The sequence below is a fragment of the Entelurus aequoreus genome, linkage group LG15, assembly GCF_033978785.1.
Source record: "Entelurus aequoreus isolate RoL-2023_Sb linkage group LG15, RoL_Eaeq_v1.1, whole genome shotgun sequence".
Classification (NCBI taxonomy): Eukaryota; Metazoa; Chordata; class Actinopteri; order Syngnathiformes; family Syngnathidae; genus Entelurus; species Entelurus aequoreus.
In genome coordinates, this window is record NC_084745.1 from 51539811 (window position 1) to 51562358 (window position 22548).

At 40.4% G+C, this 22548-nt stretch overlaps 1 protein-coding gene across 1 annotated transcript in view; it reads left to right on the forward strand.

Annotated features, from left to right (window-relative positions):
* The window catches only part of col11a1a (collagen, type XI, alpha 1a), a 201585-nt gene that overhangs the window by 12400 nt on the left and 166637 nt on the right, over positions 1–22548 (forward strand). Inside the window, 2 exon segments of the mRNA XM_062021721.1 lie at positions 4926–5090; positions 14494–14707. Of these exon segments, the coding sequence (XP_061877705.1) occupies positions 4926–5090; positions 14494–14707 (379 nt within the window).

Here is a 22548-nt window from a genome sequence, read left to right on the forward strand (position 1 = left end):
TCTCGATTCAACATGTTATTACTTCAACATTTTTCAACCAATTTGAAAAATTTTAACACCAACCATTTCAACTCATACAGACTGTTGAAGTATTTTTTTTTACCATTTTCCAAAAAATTCCCGCTTTTCCCGAAATTTCCAAATTTTTGGAACCTCATAAACATGTGTTTTTCAACTTATTCTTCTTCTTCTTCAGATTTTGGCGCGCTCTACCTTCCACATTTTTCACCCGATTCAAACCGTTCCAACTTCAAACTGTTCAACCTATTCGGGAATCGTGGCCTTCCCTTGACAAGATTCCAAAAATTCCCAGATTTCCCAGAATTCTAGGTTTTCCAGGACATTTTTCCCATTCAAAATGAATTGGCCATTTTTCAAACTTCCACCATTTCCACATTTTTCAACCGATTCATACCATTCCACCTTCAACACATTCCACCATTCTGGAAATTCAATCTAGAATTTTTCCAGGTTCCAAAAAATTCCAGGATTTTCCAGAATTCCTGCTTTTCCAAAGCCCTATTTCCACCCTTTTCCTGGCAACTACTCCTTCCGCATTTTTCAACGCATTTCAACCGTTCCACCGTCAAAACATTCCTCTTAATCAGGACAAAAAACGAATTTGTTTTTTGAACTGGAAAAATTCCCGGTTTTCCCAAAATTCCAGGTATTCCGTTATACCATTTCTCAATTCAACATGTTACTACTTCAACATTTCTCAACCGATTTGAAAAATTTGAACACCAACCATTTTAACTCAATCAGATCGTTTAATTTTTTTTATATACAATTTTCCCAAAAATTCCAGCTTTTCCCGAAATTCCCAAATTTTTGGAAATTCCTATTGAAATCTATGGGACATTCTTCAAAGTTCCACAATTCCCACATTTTTCATCTGATTCCAACTGTTCTGACTTCAAAATATTCAGCCTGTTTGGGATTTGTGTGCTCTACTTCAACAGTTGTAACAAAAAAATTCCAGGATTTCGGTTCAACTTCCGCATTGGAGCATTCGCACGCAATTCCTTTAGGAATTGCCTCATCTAGTTTTTTTAAATTAAAAAATAAATAAATACATTAAAAAAATAAATTAAAAAAATGTATATATATGTATATATACATATATAATGTATTTGTGTATGTATATATATGTATATATACATTGTCTTTATAATCCGTTTTGTCATTTAACATCAATTAACATTGATTTTCATCAACATTTAACATTGTCACGTTATCGATGAGAAAATTCATTTTTAGACAATATGATTTGCCTGAGCGGCTAGGAGACACCAAGAGTAACAAGCGGTAGAAAATAGATTAGAAAGGAAAGATAAAAATAAATAAATACAATTTTTTTTTTTTAACTTGGGACTTCCTGTGGGCCGGATTTTGGTTGCTCGGGGGCCGGATCCGGCCCGCGGGCTGTAGTTTGGGGACCCCTGCTTTAGAGAGTTAAAAAAATCTACATTTCCTCGCTCAAATGTGTCAATCAACTTTCCCAGCAGGCACACGACATTGATACAATGTTGATTATACGTACATGTCTTTTAAGACGGACTTTGAAACAACGTTGCAAAATAGTTTGTAAATTGAGACAATGTTGGTGTCCAACGTTGTCGGTTGGGAAATGACGAAAATTCAATGGTCAAATCAACATCAGAACCCAACATTGATTGAACGTCGTGAAAAAGCATGTTGTTTCAATGTTGTATTTGTGTTGGAGAATATTGGTTGAGAAATTACCAAAATTCAATGGCCAAATCAGCGTCAGAACCCAACATTGATTAAACGTCGTCAAATCGCATGTTGTTTCAATGTTGTATTTGTGTTGTAGAATATTGTTTGAGAAATTACCAAAACTCAATGGTCAAATCAACGTCAGAACCTAACATTGATTAAACGTTGTTCGCTAGCATGTTGTTTCAACGTTGTATTTGTGTTGTAGAATATTGGTTGGGAAATGACCATATTTCAATGGTCAAATCAGCGTCAGAACCTGGCATTGATTAAACGTCGTCAAAAAGCATGTTGTTTCAACGTTGTATTTGTGTTGTAGAATATGGGTTGAGAAATGACCAAAATTCGATGGTCAAATCAACGTCACAACCCGACATTGATTAAATGTTGTCAAAAAGTATGTTGTTTCAACGTTGTATTTGTGTTGTAGAATATTGGTTGGCCTCAGTCTAGACCCCCTCCCCGGGAGTCTAGCCTTAGACTGAACATTTTTTTACTCCCCCCGCCCCCAATGTTTACCTGTTTCTTACCTTTTTAAGGGGCTCTGGAAGTTGGCCGACCCGTCAGTGGTCCTGTTCTGTCTCCCTGTAATGTTTGTCTGCTCTTGAGTGGGACTGTGCTGAAAAAGTAATTTTGATTCCTTGTATGTCTTGTACATGTGAAGAATTGACAGTAAAGTTCACTGTTGACTGTTGAGCTCCTCCTGAATGACAGAGCTTCTCACCCTATCTCTAAGGGAGAGCCCCGCCACCCAATGCAGGAAACTAATTTTGGTGGCTTGTACCCGTGATCTTGTCCAAAGCTCATGACCATGGGTAAGGATAGGGACGTAGATCGACCGGTAAATTGAGAGCTTTGCCTTCCGGCTCAGCTCTTTCTTCACCACGACTGACCGATGCAGGGTCCGCATTACTGCAGATGCCGCACCGATCCGCCTGCCGATCTCATGATCCACTTTTCCCTCACTCGTGAACAAGACCTTGAGGTACTTGAACCCCTCCACTAGATTACCGACCCAAAAAGGAGAGGTGTTAAAGGGGTTCCTTGAGGAATGGCTTACTTATGCAAATCACAAGTTTGGACCCCAGTGTTTGATGTTTGTCTTGTACATGTGAAGAATTGACAGTAAAGTTGACTGTTGACTGTTGAGCTCCTCCTGAATGACAGAGCTCCTCACCTTATCTCTAAGGGAGAGCCCCGCCACCCGACGGAGGAAACTAATTTCGGCCGCTTGTACCCGTGATCTTGTCCAAAGTTCATGACCATAGGTGAGGATAGGGACGTAGATCGACCGGTAAATTGAGAGCTTTGCCTCCCGGCTCAGCTCTTTCTTCACCACGACGGACCGATGCAGCGTCCACATTATTGCAGACGCCGCACTGATCCACCTGTCGATCACACGATCCACTCTTCCCTCAATCGTGAACAAGACCCCGATGTACTTGAACTCCTCCACTAGATTAACGACCCAAAAAGAAGAGGGCTTAGAGTGGTGCCGTGCGGAACGGCTCAGTTATGCAAATCACAAGTTTGGACCCCAGTGTTCGATGTTGTCTTGTACATGTGAAGAATTGACAGTAAAGTTGACTGTTGACTGTCAAGCTACTCCCGAATGACAGAGCTTCTCTCCCTATCTCTAAGGGAGAGCCCGATGGAAGAAACTAATTTTGGCCGCTTGTACCCGTGATCTTGTCCAAAGCTCATGACCATAGGTGAGGATAGGGACGTAGCTAGACCGGTAAATTGAGAGCTTTGCCTTCCGGCTCAGCTCTTTCTTCACCACGACGGACCGATGGAGGTTCCGCATCACTGCAGATGCCACACCGTTCTGCCTGGCGATCTCACGATCCACTGGACCCCGACTGAAAAACGTATTCGGGTGTTACCATTTAGTGGTCAATTGTACGGAATATATACTGTACTGTGCAATCTACCAATAAAAGTTTCAATCAATCAATCAATCAATCACTCTTCCCTCACTCGAGAGAAAGACCCCGAGGTACTTGAACTCCTTCACTGGATTAACGACCCAAAAAGAAGAGGGCTTAAAGTAGTGCCTTGAGGAATGGCTTAGTTGTGCAAATCAGAAGTTTGGACCCCAATGTTCGATGTTTGTCTTGTACATGTGAAAAATTAACAGTAAAGTTGACTGTTGACTGTTGAGCTCCTCCCGAATGACAGAGCTTCTCACCCTATCTCTAAGGGAAAGCCCCGCCACCCGACGGAAGAAACTCATTTCGTCCGTTCGTAACTGTGATCTTGTCCAAAACTCATGACCATAGGTGAGGATAGGGACATAGATCGACCGGTAAATTGAGAGCTTTGCCTTCCGCCTCAGCTCTTTCTTCACCACGACGGACCGATGCAGGGTCCGCACCGATCCGCCTGTCGATCTCACGATCCACTCTTCCCTCACTCGAGAGAAAGACCTTGAGGTACTTGAACTGCTCCACTAGATTAACAACCCAAAAAGAAGAGGGCTTAAAGTGGTGCCTTGAGGAATGGCTCAGTTATGCAAATCACAAGTTTGGACCCCAGTGTTCAAACATCCATGCAAAGATCTATCAATGTCTTGGCAGTGGTCCAAGTTCCTCTTTACTACTGTTTTTATGAATGTTTTGAACTGAGCCCAAGGGGGATTTGGCCCCCGGCCCTACAGTTGAACATCCCTGGCTTAGAGGGATTTTCCTTTCCTATGCCAACAAAAAAAACACGTTTTTTTGAAGGGACGTGGCCTCCTTTTTAAAGATTTTCTGGCCATTTGATTGGGCATTGGTCTGTAGAGAGCTGGTCTACCAACCCAGAATTCAAACCGAGAGGCGACAGTGCTTTGGCCCGGGTCTCGGTGGGCATGGCAGTGCCACACAGGCTCCTTTATGCAGCAGATGCAAGAGAATGGACAACTCTGGGGGGACTTTCTAACTTGGTAAACCTACCCTGGTGCAAGAATGGGTCTCACTCGGCACATTGTTTATTTGGTTCTTTGACTGGGGATATAGTCTTGCAGGTTAATCCGAGTGCTATACTGTGTACACATGTAATGTACAACAGTATGTTTTAAGTGATGTTAAAACAAGGACGTAGTTTAAACGTTAACTCCTACTTATCTTGGCCACATCACCCGGTTGTTGAAATGAACCCTAACAGTAACATGTGACCGATATTGCGTTTGTGTCTCCTAACAGCACAGCCGGTGGACGTGCTCCAAATTTTAGGATTTCAAAATTACCCCGAAGGAGTGACAAAAACGTCTGGATTCTGCACAAACCGAAGAGCGTCGAAGCCGGACGCCGCTTACAGAGTTGGCGAGCAGATCCAGATCAGTGCCCCCACGACGCAGCTATTCCCTGGTAAGACACACTTTCTTCTATTTTCTGTTTCCTCTCTGGTAGCCATGTTGTGATTTTGCTGACAATTTGTTGATTAAATGCCTTATTTCAACATGACATACTAATAATAATCTCTTACTGTGCATGTCAGAGGTGTGTGCTGCATAGTAGAGTTAAAAGCAATTGTATTTATTTCAAACCAGGAATACTCTTCATCTTCTAGACAATTTGAAGAGAAAAGTATATAGATACTGCATATATACATATTAGGGTTGTACGGTACTAGTATAGTATAGCGGTACTAATGAATCAAAAACGAACGTCCAGCCGCAGTCGGCAGTGTTTTAGCTACTTCTAAATCACTAATCCTGGCCTCCATGGCGACAAATAAGGTATCTTTCTGACAAGTGGAGGACGAGGAATAGCTAAACATGCTTCACTACACACCGTAGGAGGATACAATAGCTCACCGGCGTCAGAATATAAACAAACGCCATGGTTGGATCTACACCTGACATCCACTGTAATAATACCAAGTACAACAGCGTATCCAGTAGATACTAATATGATTACATCAATATTTGTTATCGTCACTAAATGTTTTTTTCTTTTTTAAAAGTTCATATTATGTTTATAAACTCAGGAAATATGTCCCTGGAGACATGAGGACTTTGAATATGACCAATGTATGATCCTGTAACTACTTGGTATCGGATCGATACCCAAATGTGTGGTATCATCCAAAACTAATGTAAAGTATCAAAGAAGAGAAGAATAAGTGATTATTACATTTTAACAGAAGTGTAGATAGAACATGTTAAAACTGAATATAAGCAGATATTAACAGTAAATGAACAAGTAGATTAATAATATTTTTTTGCAGTTTGTCCTTCATAATGTTGACAAAATAATAGGTAGATAAAAGACATAATATGTTACTGCATACGTCAGCAGACTAATTAGGAGTATGTTTTTACTACTAAAAGACACGTTGTCTTGTATGTTCACTATTTTATTTAAGGACTAAATGACAATAATAAACATATGTTTCATGTACCCTAAGATTTGTTGTTCAAATAACGCCAATAATGCCATTTTTTGTGTACCCCTTTATTTGGAAAAGTATCAAAATAGTGGTATCGGGACAACCCTAACACATATACATCTACATACACTCACAATAATAAGCCCACTTATCATTTAATCCAAACTAATGTGTATAAATACAATGTACCTTTAAGATATTTTGTTCCCCCCTACTTGTACAGTACCTATCAACACATGTTTTTATGTTACTTTTTAAATTGAATAATGTTTTTGCTTTTAGTTATTATCCTATTCATTTTTATGCCAACACATTTCCCAATGGCAAATATTTCACTTTTCAAATGAAGTAATGGAAAATAACACATTACCATTAAATGCTTTATTTGTGCATGTCACATTACCACATTTTGGTGTGAATCTTTGGGCACCTCACCATTCGATTACGATTCAGGAGCTACCATTCCATTAGAAATAGATCACTGACGCATCTTTAATTCATTTACAAAACCCAAAACCAGTAAAGTTGTCACGTTGTGTAAATGGTAAATAAAAACAGAATACAATGATTTGCAAATCCTTTTCAACTTATATTTAATTGAATAGACTGCAAAGACAAGATATTTAATGTTCACACTGGAAAACTTTGTTATTTTTTGCAAATATTAGCTCATTTGGAATTTGATGTCTGCAACATGTTTCAAAAAAGCTGGCACAAGTGGCAAAAAAGACTGAGGAAGTTGAGGAATGCTCATCAAAGACTTATTTGGAACATCCCACAGGTGAACAGGCTAATTGGGAACAGGTGGGTGCCATGATTGGGTATAAAAGCAGCTTCCATGAAATGCTCAGTCATTCACAAACAAGGATGGGGTGAGGGTCACCACTTTGTCAACAAATGCCTGAGCAAATTGTTTAAGAACAACATTTCTCAACCAGCTATTGCAAGGAATTTAGGGATTTCACCATCTATGCTCCGTAATATCATCAAAAGGTTCAGAGACTCTGGAGAAATCACTTCAGCGATAATATTACGGACCTTCGATCCCTCAATACTGCATCAAAAAGCGACATCAGCGTGTAAAGGATATCACCACATGGGCTCAGGAACACTTCAGAAAACAACTGTCAGTAACTGCAGTTTGTCGCTACATCTGCAAGTGCAAGTTAAAACTCTACTATGCAAAGCCAAAACCATTTATCAACAACACCCAGAAACCCAAACGTGTGTTATAGGTGACAAAAGTAAATACTTTGTAACATTAAAGTGATATCCTGTAGCATTCAATATTTAAAACAATAAAATGCAAACAACAGGGCTGGATTTGGGAGTTAAAGGGGGTAACTGATGAAATAATGAGGATGAGTCTTAAGAACAAACAATATACGATATAAATGATGTATATTTGTTTCAGAATTAGAAATAGAATGAACGGGAGGTACACGGACCGTTAGCATTATGCTAAAAACATGCTATACGCGAAGGAAATGCTAAAATACTGCTTCCGGTTAAATTTGTCATCACACAGATAAACCAGTATTTTTGCATTTTTTTCGATTTTTGTGTTTATCTGGAAAAAAAATCATAAAATAATCCATAAAAGGAAAGCAGCACAAAATCCAATTTTATGGCAATATTTTAATGAAAATTAACCCTTTTTTGTTTGTTTTAAAATCGGCCATACATAATAAAAATCGAAAAACGGCCCTAATTTTATTTTTGTATGTACTTATTTTGCACTAATGACTTTATTGTACTTTTTATAAGTAATAAAGTGGTAGAAAATGGATATTGATTGATATTGTTACACCGCCATCCTGTGTTGTTGTCGGAATTTTAAGTTGTAATCATAAAATAAATAATTTAATGATCCGGAAACATTGGTTTGGCCGATACTGCCCCTTTAATTATTTGGTATCGGACGACTCCATACCAAAGAAACTGAGAAACTTTTTTTTTTTTTGCAAATAATCATTCACTTAGAATTTAATGGCAGCAACACATTGCAAAACAGTTGTCACAGGGGCATTTTTACCACTGTGTTACATGGCCTTTCCTTTTAACAACACTCAGTAAACGTTTGGGAACTGAGGAGACACATTTTTGAAGCTTCTCAGGTGGAATTCTTTCCCATTCTTGCTTGATGTACAGCTTAAGTTGTTCAACAGTCCGGGGGTCTCCCTTGTGCTATTTTAGGCTTCATAATGCGCCACACATTTTCAATGGGAGACAGGTCTGGACTACAGGCAGGCCAGTCTAGTACCCGCACTCTTTTACTATGAAGCCACGCTGATGTAACACGTGGCTTGGCATTGTCTTGCTGAAATAAGCAGGGGCGTCCATGATAACGTTGCTTGAAATGTGAACTCGTCAGACCACAGAACACTTTTCCACTTTGCATCAGTCCATCTTAGATGAGCTCGGGTTTCTGGGTGTTGCTGATAAATGGCTTTCGCTTTGCATAGTAGAGTTTTAACTTGCACTTACAGATGTAGCGACCAACTGTAGTTACTGACAGTGGGTTTCTGAAGTGTTCCTGTGCCCATGTGGTGATATCCTTTACACACTTATGTCGCTTTTTGATGCAGTACCGCCTGAGGGATCGAATGTCCGTAATATCATCGCTTATGTGCAGTGATTTCTCCAGATTCTCTCAACCTTTTGATGATATTACGGAGCGTAGATGGTGAAATCCCTGAATTCCTTGCAATAGCTGGTTGAGAAATGTTGTTCTTAAACAATTTGCTCACGCATTTGTCGACAAAGTGGTGACCCTCGCCCCGTCCTTGTTTGTGAATGACTGAGCATTTCATGGAAGCTGCTTTTATACCCAATCATGGCACCCACCTGTTCCCAATTAGCCTGTTCACCTGTGGATGTTCCAAATGTTATGTGTTATGTTATGTTATTTTCATTTATTATGCGCCCCCCAACCAACTGTTACATCAGCCCGGGGCGCAGCCCGACTGGAGAAACAAAAAAAAACAGAAACAGAGACTGAGACACACAAAGGAATCTAAACTAAACATTTAAGACTCACAATGAAAACATAGATTAAAAGTCATCTGCGGTAAAAAGGTGAGTTTTAAGCCGTGCTCTAAAAGAGTCCAGAGTGGTGGCGGACTTAATACTCAGGGGGAGCTTATTCCACAACCTAGGTGCCATCACTGAGAAAGCACGGTCTCCCCTTGTCACTAGGTTTGACCGTGGGACCTTCAGGGTCATCTGGTTGTCTGATCTAAGGCAACGACCAAGCCTGGAGCTGGTGGGTTGGTCCAGGAGATCTTTAATATAAGCTGGGGCGAGACCATTGAGCGCTTTGAAGACGAACATGACGATCAAACAAATAAGTGTTTGACGAGCATTCCTCAACTTTCTCTGTCTTTTTTGCCACTTGTGCCAGCTTCCAACATTTTTGTTGACTTTGCAATCAAGACTATTTAAGTTGTGCATACGCTACCCTTCTTTGTTGGGGACACTGTTGATTGCCATGTTATGTACGGATGTGCTTTGTGGACGCCGTCTTTGCTCCGCACGCTGTAAGTTTTTGCTGTCGTCCAGCATTCTGTTTTTGTTGACTTTGCAATCAAGACTATTTAAGTTGTGCGTACGCTATCCTTCTTTGTGGGGACACTGTTGATTGTCATGTCATGTACGGATGTGCTTTGTGGACGCCGTCTTTGCTCCGCACGCTGTAAGTTTTTGCTGTCGTCCAGCATTCTGTTTTTGTTGACTTTGTAGCCAGTTCAGTTTTACTTTTGTTTTGCATAGCCATCCCTATGCTTCAGTGCCTTTTCCTAGCGGGACTTGCCTTTTGTTAATTTTTGGTTTAAAGCGTTACATACCTTTTACATACCAAAAAAGGTTGAAAAACACTGCTTTGTTTTCGCATTCAAGACTATTTAAGTTGTGTGTACGCTATCCTTCTTTGTGGGGACACTGTTGATTGTCATGTCACGTACGGATGTGCTTTGTGGACGCCGTCTTTGCTCCGCACGCTGTAAGTTTTTGCTGTCGTCCAGCATTCTGTTTTTGTTGACTTTGCAATCAAGACTATTTAAGTTGTGCGTATGCTATCCTTCTTTGTGGGGACACTGTTGATTGTCATGTCATGTACGGATGTGCTTTGTGGACGCCGTCTTTGCTCCGCACGCTGTAAGTTTTTGCTGTCGTCCAGCATTCTGTTTTTGTTGACTTTGCAATCAAGACTATTTAAGTTGTGCGTACGCTACCCTTCTTTGTGGGGACACTGTTGATTGTCATGTCATGTACGGATGTGCTTTGCGGACGCCGTCTTTGCTCCGCACTCTGTAAGTTTTTGCTGTCGTCCAGCATTCTGTTTTTGTTGACTTTGTAGCCAGTTCAGTTTTACTTTAGTTGTGCATAGCCATCCCTATGCTTCAGTGCCTTTTCCTACCGGGACTTACCTTTTGTTCATTTTTGGTTTAAGCGTTACATACCTTTTACATACCAAAAAAGGTTGAAAAACACTGCTTTGTTTTCGCATTCAAGACTATTTAAGTTGTGCGTACGCTATCCTTCTTTGTTGGGGACACTGTTGATTGTCATGTCATGTACAGATGTGCTTTGTGGACGCCGTCTTTGCTCCGCACGCTGTAAGTTTTTGCTGTCGTCCAGCATTTTGTTTTTGTTGACTTTGCAATCAAGTCTATTTAAGTTGTGCGTACGCTACCCTTCTTTGTGGGGACACTGTTGATTGTCATGTCATGTACGGATGTGCTTTGTGGACGCCGTCTTTGCTCCGCACGCTGTAAGTTTTTGCTGTCGTCCAGCATTCTGTTTTTGTTGACTTTGTAGCCAGTTCAGTTTTACTTTTGTTTTGCATAGCCATCCCTATGCTTCAGTGCCTTTTCCTAGCGGGACTTGCCTTTTGTTAATTTTTGGTTTAAAGCGTTACATACCTTTTACATACCAAAAAAGGTTGAAAAACACTGCTTTGTTTTCGCATTCAAGACTATTTAAGTTGTGTGTACGCTATCCTTCTTTGTGGGGACACTGTTGATTGTCATGTCACGTACGGATGTGCTTTGTGGACGCCGTCTTTGCTCCGCACGCTGTAAGTTTTTGCTGTCGTCCAGCATTCTGTTTTTGTTGACTTTGCAATCAAGACTATTTAAGTTGTGCGTATGCTATCCTTCTTTGTGGGGACACTGTTGATTGTCATGTCATGTACGGATGTGCTTTGTGGACGCCGTCTTTGCTCCGCACGCTGTAAGTTTTTGCTGTCGTCCAGCATTCTGTTTTTGTTGACTTTGCAATCAAGACTATTTAAGTTGTGCGTACGCTACCCTTCTTTGTGGGGACACTGTTGATTGTCATGTCATGTACGGATGTGCTTTGCGGACGCCGTCTTTGCTCCGCACTCTGTAAGTTTTTGCTGTCGTCCAGCATTCTGTTTTTGTTGACTTTGTAGCCAGTTCAGTTTTACTTTAGTTGTGCATAGCCATCCCTATGCTTCAGTGCCTTTTCCTACCGGGACTTACCTTTTGTTCATTTTTGGTTTAAGCGTTACATACCTTTTACATACCAAAAAAGGTTGAAAAACACTGCTTTGTTTTCGCATTCAAGACTATTTAAGTTGTGCGTACGCTATCCTTCTTTGTTGGGGACACTGTTGATTGTCATGTCATGTACAGATGTGCTTTGTGGACGCCGTCTTTGCTCCGCACGCTGTAAGTTTTTGCTGTCGTCCAGCATTCTGTTTTTGTTGACTTTGCAATCAAGACTATTTAAGTTGTGCGTACGCTATCCTTCTTTGTGGGGACACTGTTGATTGTCATGTCATGTACGGATGTGCTTTGCGGACGCCGTCTTTGCTCCGCACGCTGTAAGTTTTTGCTGTCGTCCAGCATTCTGTTTTTGTTGACTTTGTAGCCAGTTCAGTTTTACTTTTGTTTTGCATAGCCATCCCTATGCTTCAGTGCCTTTTCCTAGCGGGACTTGCCTTTTGTTAATTTTTGGTTTAAAGCGTTACATACCTTTTACATACCAAAAAAGGTTGAAAAACACTGCTTTGTTTTCGCATTCAAGACTATTTAAGTTGTGTGTACGCTATCCTTCTTTGTGGGGACACTGTTGATTGTCATGTCATTTACGGATGTGCTTTGTGGACGCCGTCTTTGCTCCGCACGCTGTAAGTTTTTGCTGTCGTCCAGCATTCTGTTTTTGTTGACTTTGCAATCAAGACTATTTAAGTTGTGCGTACGCTATCCTTCTTTGTTGGGGACACTGTTGATTGTCATGTCATGTACGGATGTGCTTTGTGGACGCCGTCTTTGCTCCGCACGCTGTAAGTTTTTGCTGTCGTCCAGCATTCTGTTTTTGTTGACTTTGCAATCAAGACTATTTAAGTTGTGCGTACGCTACCCTTCTTTGTTGGGGACACTGTTGATTGTCATGTCATGTACGGATGTGCTTTGTGGACGCCGTCTTTGCTCCGCACGCTGTAAGTTTTTGCTGTCGTCCAGCATTCTGTTTTTGTTGACTTTGTAGCCAGTTCAGTTTTACTTTTGTTTTGCATAGCCATCCCTATGCTTCAGTGCCTTTTCCTAGCGGGACTTGCCTTTTGTTAATTTTTGGTTTAAAGCGTTACATACCTTTTACATACCAAAAAAGGTTGAAAAACACTGCTTTGTTTTCGCATTCAAGACTATTTAAGTTGTGTGTACGCTATCCTTCTTTGTGGGGACACTGTTGATTGTCATGTCACGTACGGATGTGCTTTGTGGACGCCGTCTTTGCTCCGCACGCTGTAAGTTTTTGCTGTCGTCCAGCATTCTGTTTTTGTTGACTTTGCAATCAAGACTATTTAAGTTGTGCGTACGCTATCCTTCTTTGTGGGGACACTGTTGATTGTCATGTCATGTACGGATGTGCTTTGCGGACGCCGTCTTTGCTCCGCACGCTGTAAGTTTTTGCTGTCGTCCAGCATTCTGTTTTTGTTGACTTTGCAATCAAGACTATTTAAGTTGTGCGTACGCTACCCTTCTTTGTGGGGACACTGTTGATTGTCATGTCATGTACGGATGTGCTTTGCGGACGCCGTCTTTGCTCCGCACTCTGTAAGTTTTTGCTGTCGTCCAGCATTCTGTTTTTGTTGACTTTGTAGCCAGTTCAGTTTTACTTTTGTTGTGCATAGCCATCCCTATGCTTCAGTGCCTTTTCCTACCGGGACTTACCTTTTGTTCATTTTTGGTTTAAGCGTTACATACCTTTTACATACCAAAAAAGGTTGAAAAACACTGCTTTGTTTTCGCATTCAAGACTATTTAAGTTGTGTGTACGCTATCCTTCTTTGTGGGGACACTGTTGATTGTCATGTCATGTACGGATGTGCTTTGTGGACGCCGTCTTTGCTCCGCACGCTGTAAGTTTTTGCTGTCGTCCAGCATTCTGTTTTTGTTGACTTTGTAGCCAGTTCAGTTTTACTTTTGTTGTGCATAGCCATCCCTATGCTTCAGTGCCTTTTCCTACCGGGACTTACCTTTTGTTCATTTTTGGTTTAAGCGTTACATACCTTTTACATACCAAAAAAGGTTGAAAAACACTGCTTTGTTTTCGCATTCAAGACTATTTAAGTTGTGTGTACGCTATCCTTCTTTGTGGGGACACTGTTGATTGTCATGTCATGTACGGATGTGCTTTGTGGACGCCGTCTTTGCTCCGCACGCTGTAAGTTTTTGCTGTCATTCAGCATTTTGTTTTTGTTGACTTTGCAATCAAGTCTATTTAAGTTGTGCGTACGCTACCCTTCTTTGTGGGGACACTGTTGATTGTCATGTCATGTACGGATGTGCTTTGCGGACGCCGTCTTTGCTCCGCACGCTGTAAGTTTTTGCTGTCGTCCAGCATTCTGTTTTTGTTGACTTTGTAGCCAGTTCAGTTTTACTTTTGTTTTGCATAGCCATCCCTATGCTTCAGTGCCTTTTCCTAGCGGGACTTGCCTTTTGTTAATTTTTGGTTTAAAGCGTTACATACCTTTTACATACCAAAAAAGGTTGAAAAACACCGCATTAGACAACGGCACATTATTATAATTATTGATTTGCAAAAAATGTTTTTTGGACCAATTAGGTGAAGTTGCACAATTTCCCACGGCACACCAGACAATATCTCACGGCACACTAGTTGAAAAACACGGGTCATTGGTATGTCTCGGCCGGGGTTTGAACTCACAACCGGACACTCCAACCACTAGGCCACTGAGTAGCTAAGAGATGGTGCAAGACCAACTTGTAAAACCAATGTCGCCAACCAAACTATAAGCCAGCAGGATTAGGACCAGCGGACGGGCAGTCATCCCAACCGTCGAAAACCGAGGCCTGTCAGTGCTTCAACTCAATGTCAATTGTCTTGCAGAAGGCGTTTTCCCCGATGACTTCTCCATCCTGACCACGGTGCGCCCCAAGTCCGGCCTCCAGTCCTTCCTGCTGTCAGTTTACAACCAGCAGGGGGTCCAGCAGCTCGGCGTGGAAGTGGGACGCTCGCCCGTTTTCTTGTACGAGGACCAGACGGGCAAGCCGGCCCCGGAGGACTACCCTCTCTTCCGCACCCTCAACCTGGCGGACGGGAAGTAAGTCCATCCCCACACCTTTTCCCATGACCAGACCTACAGACCTCACACTGAGACCTAGACCTCAGCTAGAAGCAGACGACAGCAGGGTGTGGCGGAACACATACCAATAATAGGAATACATGCTTAAGGGAGAATGTGATTACAGGTTTCATCAAAGTCGATCTGGAGCCAGAAACATGCAGAGCTCCACTTTACGGTCTTAATAATTCACAGTGTCAAGACTCAGCCAAGTTTTAATGCAGTTTGAAGTATTCCGCGCTTTGTGCTGATTAGGCTGGAATTTTTCTTTTTTGTCAGATAACGAAAAGACTAAAAGGGGCTAACTGAAAGAATGTTTTATTGTCTTTGTCTGAACCCTGCAAAGTGGTGAGTACAGGCGTGCACCCAACCAAAACAACACTGGCCGCCTGCTGCGCTGTTGTGATCAGAGGTCACTTTGTGGCTTTTACTTGTTACGACCCGGCCTTAAGGGGAAACTGCACTTTTTTTGTTTATTTTTTTTGTTGGAACTTTGCCCATTATTCACGATCCTTATGTGAGACAAGAACACACATGTCTTTCTGTTCTCTGTGCGCACTAAAAACTGCTAGCAAGAGGTGGCTAACAATGCAGGTAATTGGGAGTCATTCGGAAACCGCCAACATGGTCCGTTTATTAACCAAGCCATGACTTAATTTTTATCGTAGGAACTAACACAGTGGAAGTACTTTAAGTGACGGCACCTCCCAGCAGGCACAAGACATTGATACAACGTTGATTATACGTTTGTTTTTTAAAAAACGACTTTGAAACAACGTTGCAAATTAGTTGTATTTGTAAATTGAGACAACGTTGATGTTCAACGTTGCAGCCGCGTTGTTGGTTGGGAAATTACCACATTTCAATCAACGTTGGAACCTGACATTGAATAAAAATTGTCAAAAATTATTTTTGTTTAAACGTTGTGGAATATTGGTTGGAAAATGACCAAAATTCAATGGTCAAATCAATGTTACAACCGGACATTGAATAAACGCTGTCAAAAGTATTGTGGTTCAACGTTGTAAAATATTGGTTGGGAAATGACCAAATTTCAATGGTCAAATCAACGTCACAACCTGACATTGAATAAATGTTGTCAAAAAGCATGTTGTTTCAACGTTGTATTTGTGTGGTAGAATACTGGTTGGGAAACGACCAAAATTCAATGGTCAAATCAACGTTACAACCGGACATTGAATAAACGTCAAAAGTATGTTGGTTCAACGTTGTAGAATATTGGTTGGGAAATTACCCAAATTCAATGGTCAAATCAACGTCAGAACCCAACATTGAATTAACGTCGTCAACAAACATGTTTTAAAGTTGTATTTGTGTTGTAAAATATTGGTTATGAAATTACCAAATTTCAATGGTCAAATCAACGTCAGAACCTGACATTGAATAATAATTGTCAAAAATTATTAAGTTTAAACGTTGTGGAATATTGGTTGGGAAATGACCAAAATTCCATGGTCAAATCAACGTCGGAACACAACATTAAATAAATGTCGTCAAAAAGCATGTTGTTTCAATGTTGTATTTGTGTGGTAGAAAATTGGTTGGAAAATGACCAAAATGCAATGGTCAAATCCACTTTGGAACCCAACATTGATTAAACATCATCAAAAAGCATGTTGTTTCAATGTTGTATTTGTGTGGTAGAAAATTGGTTGGAAAATGACCAAAAGTCAATGGTCAAATCGATGTCAGAACCCAACATTGATTAAACGTTGTCAAAAAGCATGTTTCAGCGTTGTATTTGTGTGGTAGAATACTGGTTGGGAAATTCCCAAATTTCAACGGTCAAATCAATGTCAGTACCTGACATTGAATACAAATTGTCAAAAATTATTTTGTTTAAACGTTATGGAATATTGGTTGGGAAATGACCAAAATTCAATGGTCAAATCAATGTCGGAGTACAAGATTGAATACACGTTGTCAAAAAGCATGTTGTTTCAACGTTATGTTATTGTCGTAGAATATTGGTTGGGAAATGACCAAAATTCAATGGTCAAATCAACGTCAGAACCTGACATTGAATAAACATTGTCAAATATTATTTTGTTTAAACGTTGTGGAATATTGGTTGGGAAATGACCAAAATTCCATGGTCAAATCAACGTCGGAACACAACATTGAATAAACGTCGTCAAAAAGCATGTTGTTTCAACGTTGTGTTTGTGTCGTAGAAAATTTGTTGGAAAATGACCAAAATTCAATGGTCAAATACACTTTAGAACCCAACATTGATTAAACGTCATCAAAAAGCATGTTCTTTAAAGCTTGTATTATTGTCGTAGAATATTGGTTGGGAAATTATAAAATTTCAATGGTCAAATCAACGTCAGAACCCAATATTGAATAAACGTCGTCAAAAAGCATGTTGTTTCAATGTTGTATGTGTGATAGAATACTGGTTGGGAAATGACCAAAATTCAATGGTCAAATCAACGTCACAACCTGACATTGAATAAACATTGTCAAAAATTATTTAGTTTAAACGTTGTGGAATATTGGTTGGAAAATGACCAAAATTCAATGGTCAAATCAACGTCAGAACACAACATTGAATAAACGTCGTCAAAAAGCATGTTGCTTCAACGTCATATTATTGTCATAGAATATTGGTTGGGAAATGACCAAAATTCAATGGTCAAATCAACGTCAGAACCCAACATTGATTAAACGTCATCAAAAAGCATGTTGTTTCAGCATTGTATTTGTGTGGTAAAATACTGGTTTGGAAATTACCAAAATGTAATGGTCAGTTCCTTGAAATTGCCTCAAATACGATCTGACCAATCTAAGTCTATGAGCATGAACTGATGAAGCCTCCTGAGGTATAGGCACCATCCGCTAGACTAGTCTAAGACTAGATTTGACCGATCTAAGTCTATGAGCATAAACTGATAAACATTTCTGAGGTATAGGCACCATCCGCTAGACTAGTCTAAGACTAGATCTGACCGATCTAAGTCTATGAGCATGAACTGATAAACCTTACTGAGGTATTGGCACCATCCACTAGACTAGATCTGACCCATCTAAGTCTATGAGCATGAACTGAAGAAGCCTACTGAGGCATAGGCACCATCCGCTAGACTAGTCCAAGACTAGATCTGACCAATCTAAGTCTATGAGCATGAACTGATAAACCTGACTGAGGTATTGGCACCATCCACTAGACTAGTCTAAGACTAGATCTGACCAATCTAAGTCTATGAGCATGAACTGATGAAGCCTACTGAGGTATTAGCACCAGCCGCTAGACTAGATCTGACCAATCTAAGTCTATGAACATGAACTGAAGAAGCCTACTAAGGTATTGGCACTAGCCACTAGACTAGATCGGACCAATCTAAGCTTATGAGCATGAACTGATGAAGCCTGCTCGGATGAGAGGCGAAATGCCTTCTAAGACAAACCAAACAGTCCAGATGCGATCGATTTGAAAGCCCTGAGAATTGTTTTTTTCGATTTTTAGTACTCACGGAAACCCATCGGTACCTATAAAAAGAACTGAATTACCAAAATGCACTATGACATGCTTTAATTCCCACTGCTTTTTTAGATACACCTGAGAATACAATGCTCATAGTTGCACAGTAGATGCCATGACTGGATTATCCGTCCCATCAGGGGTCTTTGGGCACAGACAGGCAATAGACAAGGAGACACTGGATTACTCGGGCACAGCGGGGACTACAGTAGGCAACCTGACCTCATGCATGAACTCACTGCCTCTGTTATTTTAGAGGGGGGGTTGGAGGAGGCCATGCGAAACTTCCTTGGATTACCTCACCAAACCAGGAACAGTGCTCCTAACCTTTTAGCATTAAACTGATTACCTGCTCCCGGGTTCAGAAATCCTCAAGTTCTCACAAAGAGCTTTGCCTGAGCTGACATGAACCCTTGTGCAGGGATAAATGGGAATAAATAAACAGAGGGCCTGCTGAGAAATTAATACATTTGACAATACCTCAAGTGTTATTTAAAAACGTCTTTCTATAGTTGTTAAAACTCGGCTTCTTCTGACGATTCAGAGTTTCACTTGGAATGTCTATCCTGTATCAAAAACTGGTTGTCCTCAAATTTCCTTCAGATTGATTCCGACAAAATGGAAACTCTGATCATTGCTCCCGATAAAAAGATCCCTCTGATCAAGAACTGGTGCAGACTTAGAATCCTTGGGGTTGTGTTCGATCCGTCAAAGTCTTTGGAGGGTCACTGTCATCAACTGACCAAAAACTGCTTTTATCACCTGAGAAATATCTCTAAAGTGAGAAATTTGCTGTCAAAATCGCATCTCGAAGAGATCATTCACCCGTTCATTTCGTCTCGTGTTGACTATTGCAATTCTCTTTTCACTCTTTTCCACAAGTCAACGCCAAAGAGACTTTAGAAGGTACAGAATGCTTTTAAATTTTTCTTGTAAACAGACAATATCTTTGTCTTAAAAAGGATACAAAGTGGATTAAAAATGAAAGTTATAAGATTCATTGACTAAAAGCTTTAAGAAAAAGAGAAGTCTTCAAATGTTTTTTAAAAGTCAAGCTCACTGAGGGACTGGTGCAAGTTACTCCAGAGTCTGGTGGCGACATCCTGGAATGCCAGATCTCCACGAGTTTTAAAATGGGTTTTTGGAATATTTAAGAGACCCTGGCTTGAAGACCGGAAGCTGAAGTGTAGGGGCACAACAAATCAACGATGCACTAAGGTCCTTTGCCGTCCAACGCATGGAAAGTTAGAACTAAAATCCTAAACTCTTTACAGACTTTGACTGGAAGCATATCAAGACTGGGTAGAATGGGGGTTATGTGGTCTGTTCTGGGTGCACCGGTCAAAAGTCTGGCAGCCGCGTTCTGTTGCTCAAAAAGGTTCATTATGTCTTCATATTCATATTTTTTTCAACTTTTCTTGTAATCAGACAATATTTTCGGTATATTAGATTGAATTTTTACCTGACATGTTTCGAATGTCATCTGCAGTCTTCCACAGAAGGGTCACCTGACCACTGTGACATGTTGCCTATCAGCTGTTCCTATAGGCTTGGACAACCAGGCAGTTTGGATGGTAGACTTGACAGGTCTACCAACGCTTATAGGCGTGGTTGGCCACGTGTTGCCTATAAGAACAGCTGATAGGCAACACGGCACAGTGGTCAGGTGACCTTTCTGAAGAAGACTGCAGATGACATTCAAAACATGTCAGGTAAAAGTTCCATCTCGTATACCGAAAATATTGTCTGATTACAAAAAAAATTTAAACGCATTCTGTACCGTCTGAAGTTTCTTTGGCGTTGACTTGTGGAAAAGAGTGAAAAGAGACTTGCAATAGTCAACACGAGACGAAATAAACGCTTGAATTATCGTTTCAAGATCCGATTTGGACAACACATTTCTCACTTTAGAGATATTTCTCAGGTGATAAAAGCAGTTTTTGGTCGACAGCGACCCTCCAAAGACTTTGACTGATCCAACACAACCCCAAGGTTTCTGAGGCTGCTTTTAACAGATGCACCCAGAGCATCGAGGCAGTTCTTGATCAGAGGGATCTTTTTATCGGGAGCAATGATCAGAGTTTCCGTTTTGTCGGAATTGAGCTGAAGAAAATTTGAGGACAACCAGTTTTTGATACAGGATACACATTCCAAGTGAAACTCTGAATCGTTAAAGGATTCAGAAGAAACCAAGTTTTAACAATTATAGACAGACGATTACAAGAAAAATTGGAAAGTATATAAATAAGAAGACATGATGAACCTTTTTGAGCAACAGAAGGCGGCTGCCAGACTTCTGACCCGTGCACCCAGAACAGACCACATTACCCCAATTTTATCCAGTCTTGATTGGCTTCCAGTCAAAGTCCGCATAGAGTTTAGGATTTCCGTTCTAGCTTTCCGTGCGTTGCATGGTGTGGCCATCACTGATTTGGGCACAGCATCCGGCGGTCTTCAGGTCAGGGTCTTCTAAAGTACATTTTAAAATCCGTAGAGACCTGGCATTCCAGGCTATAACTCCCAGACTCTGGAACAACTTGCACCAGTCCCTCCGTGATCTTGACTGTGTTGACCCTCTTAAGAAACATTTGAAAACTTCTCTTTTTAATAAAGCTTTTAGTTAATGCAGCTTTTATCTATCCTTTTTATGATGTTGCCCCTGTTGTGTTAACTAAATTGTTGTTTTACTTCACCTATGTTTTGTACAGCGCTTTGTGATATTATCTGTGAAAAGCGCTTTATAAATAAAATGTACTTACTTACTTACTTCAGCCTCCGGTCTTCAGGCCAGGGTCTCTTGAATATTCCAAAAAAACATTTTAAAACCATGGAGACCTGGCATTTCAGGCTATCGCCCCCAGACTCTGGTATAACTTGCACCAGTCCCTCCGTGAGCTCGAATTTTTTAAAAAACATTTGAAAACTTCTCTTTTTGGTAAAACTTTTAGTCAATGAACCTTTTAACTATCCTTTTTAATCCACTCGGTATCCTTTTTATGATGGTTCCCCTGTCGTTTTAATTCACCTATACATCACTTTGTGATTTTATCTGTGAAAACCGCTCTATAAATAACATTGACTTACCTACTTTTAGTGGAAAGTGACGTTTACAGTCCAACTCAGACTTTTGGAAACAATGGCACAGACGGCCCTTGTCGACTTCCTACTATGGTATTATCTGTCCAAAAATGCACCTTACCCATGACCTTGGACAGTGCCGGCCTGCTCGGTTGTGAAGACTGCGATCACATCGCTGTCCTTCAGGGTCCTCAATCAGGCAAAAAAAAGCATTGTCAATGGTGGTATAACACTAATGTGCATTCCTAGAACAGGGATATTCAACTAACTTGTTTTGGGGGCCACATTTACAGAAAGTTAAGGACGGGGGTGTCCGGACCTCTGCCTTCACTGTTGTTTTTATCTCGTATGTTCTGGAGATATTTTATTTAAATGTATTTATTTTGTTAGAGTTACAGGAGCCCTCTTGCTGTTTTTCTGCAAAAAAAAAAGTTTGTCAAAGATCATCTCTATCACAGCACTATAGTGTTTTTTTTTCATTCTGATGCAAAAATGTGAGGTTTTTTAACTGAACTTGAATGGCCCAAATGATGAAATAATTGTATAAAAATATTTGTTGATATAATGTTAAATGGAACCTTCAGGAACACTACTAGTACATCTAAAAAGTTGAACAAATGACTACTGACTGCATATGAAAGAAACAAGCTATGGCAACTGCACTTTTTTCCATTTTATTTTGCCTATCGTTCACAATCATTATGAGAGACAAGAAGACAAAAGTTTTTTTCACTTTCTAACATATAAAAATCGGCTCGTTCTAGATGGCTAGCAATGCAGCTAATGGCCGCAATCAATTCTACCTCTAAATCGCTTTAAAAATGCATCAAAAAGCGTCAACAATACTTCAATTACGTTCTGTAACCTGTATAATAACCAAACTGTAGCAACATTGTTATTGTAAGAGTGAACACTGAGGAACTCTTTTTCTAGCGTTGTAAGACATTACAGTGCTACGGTATTAGCCGTAAAAGCTAGTGACGGCAAGAAATAAGCTAGATTCAACGTCAACACGAAACGCGTTTTAGTTTGTAATGCATAACACTGTGATAGGACACCAATCTGTACTGAGTGAAATAATACTTTACAGTATCTGTAAAGTATTATTTCATGTTTTGTTTGTACACAGCTAGCCAGACAGTGTATGTACTGTAGTTGTGATAACACGCTTAATGTGCATCATGATAGATAGCAAAGTGACTCACTCCATGGACAGTTGATTTTGGGTAAGCACTCC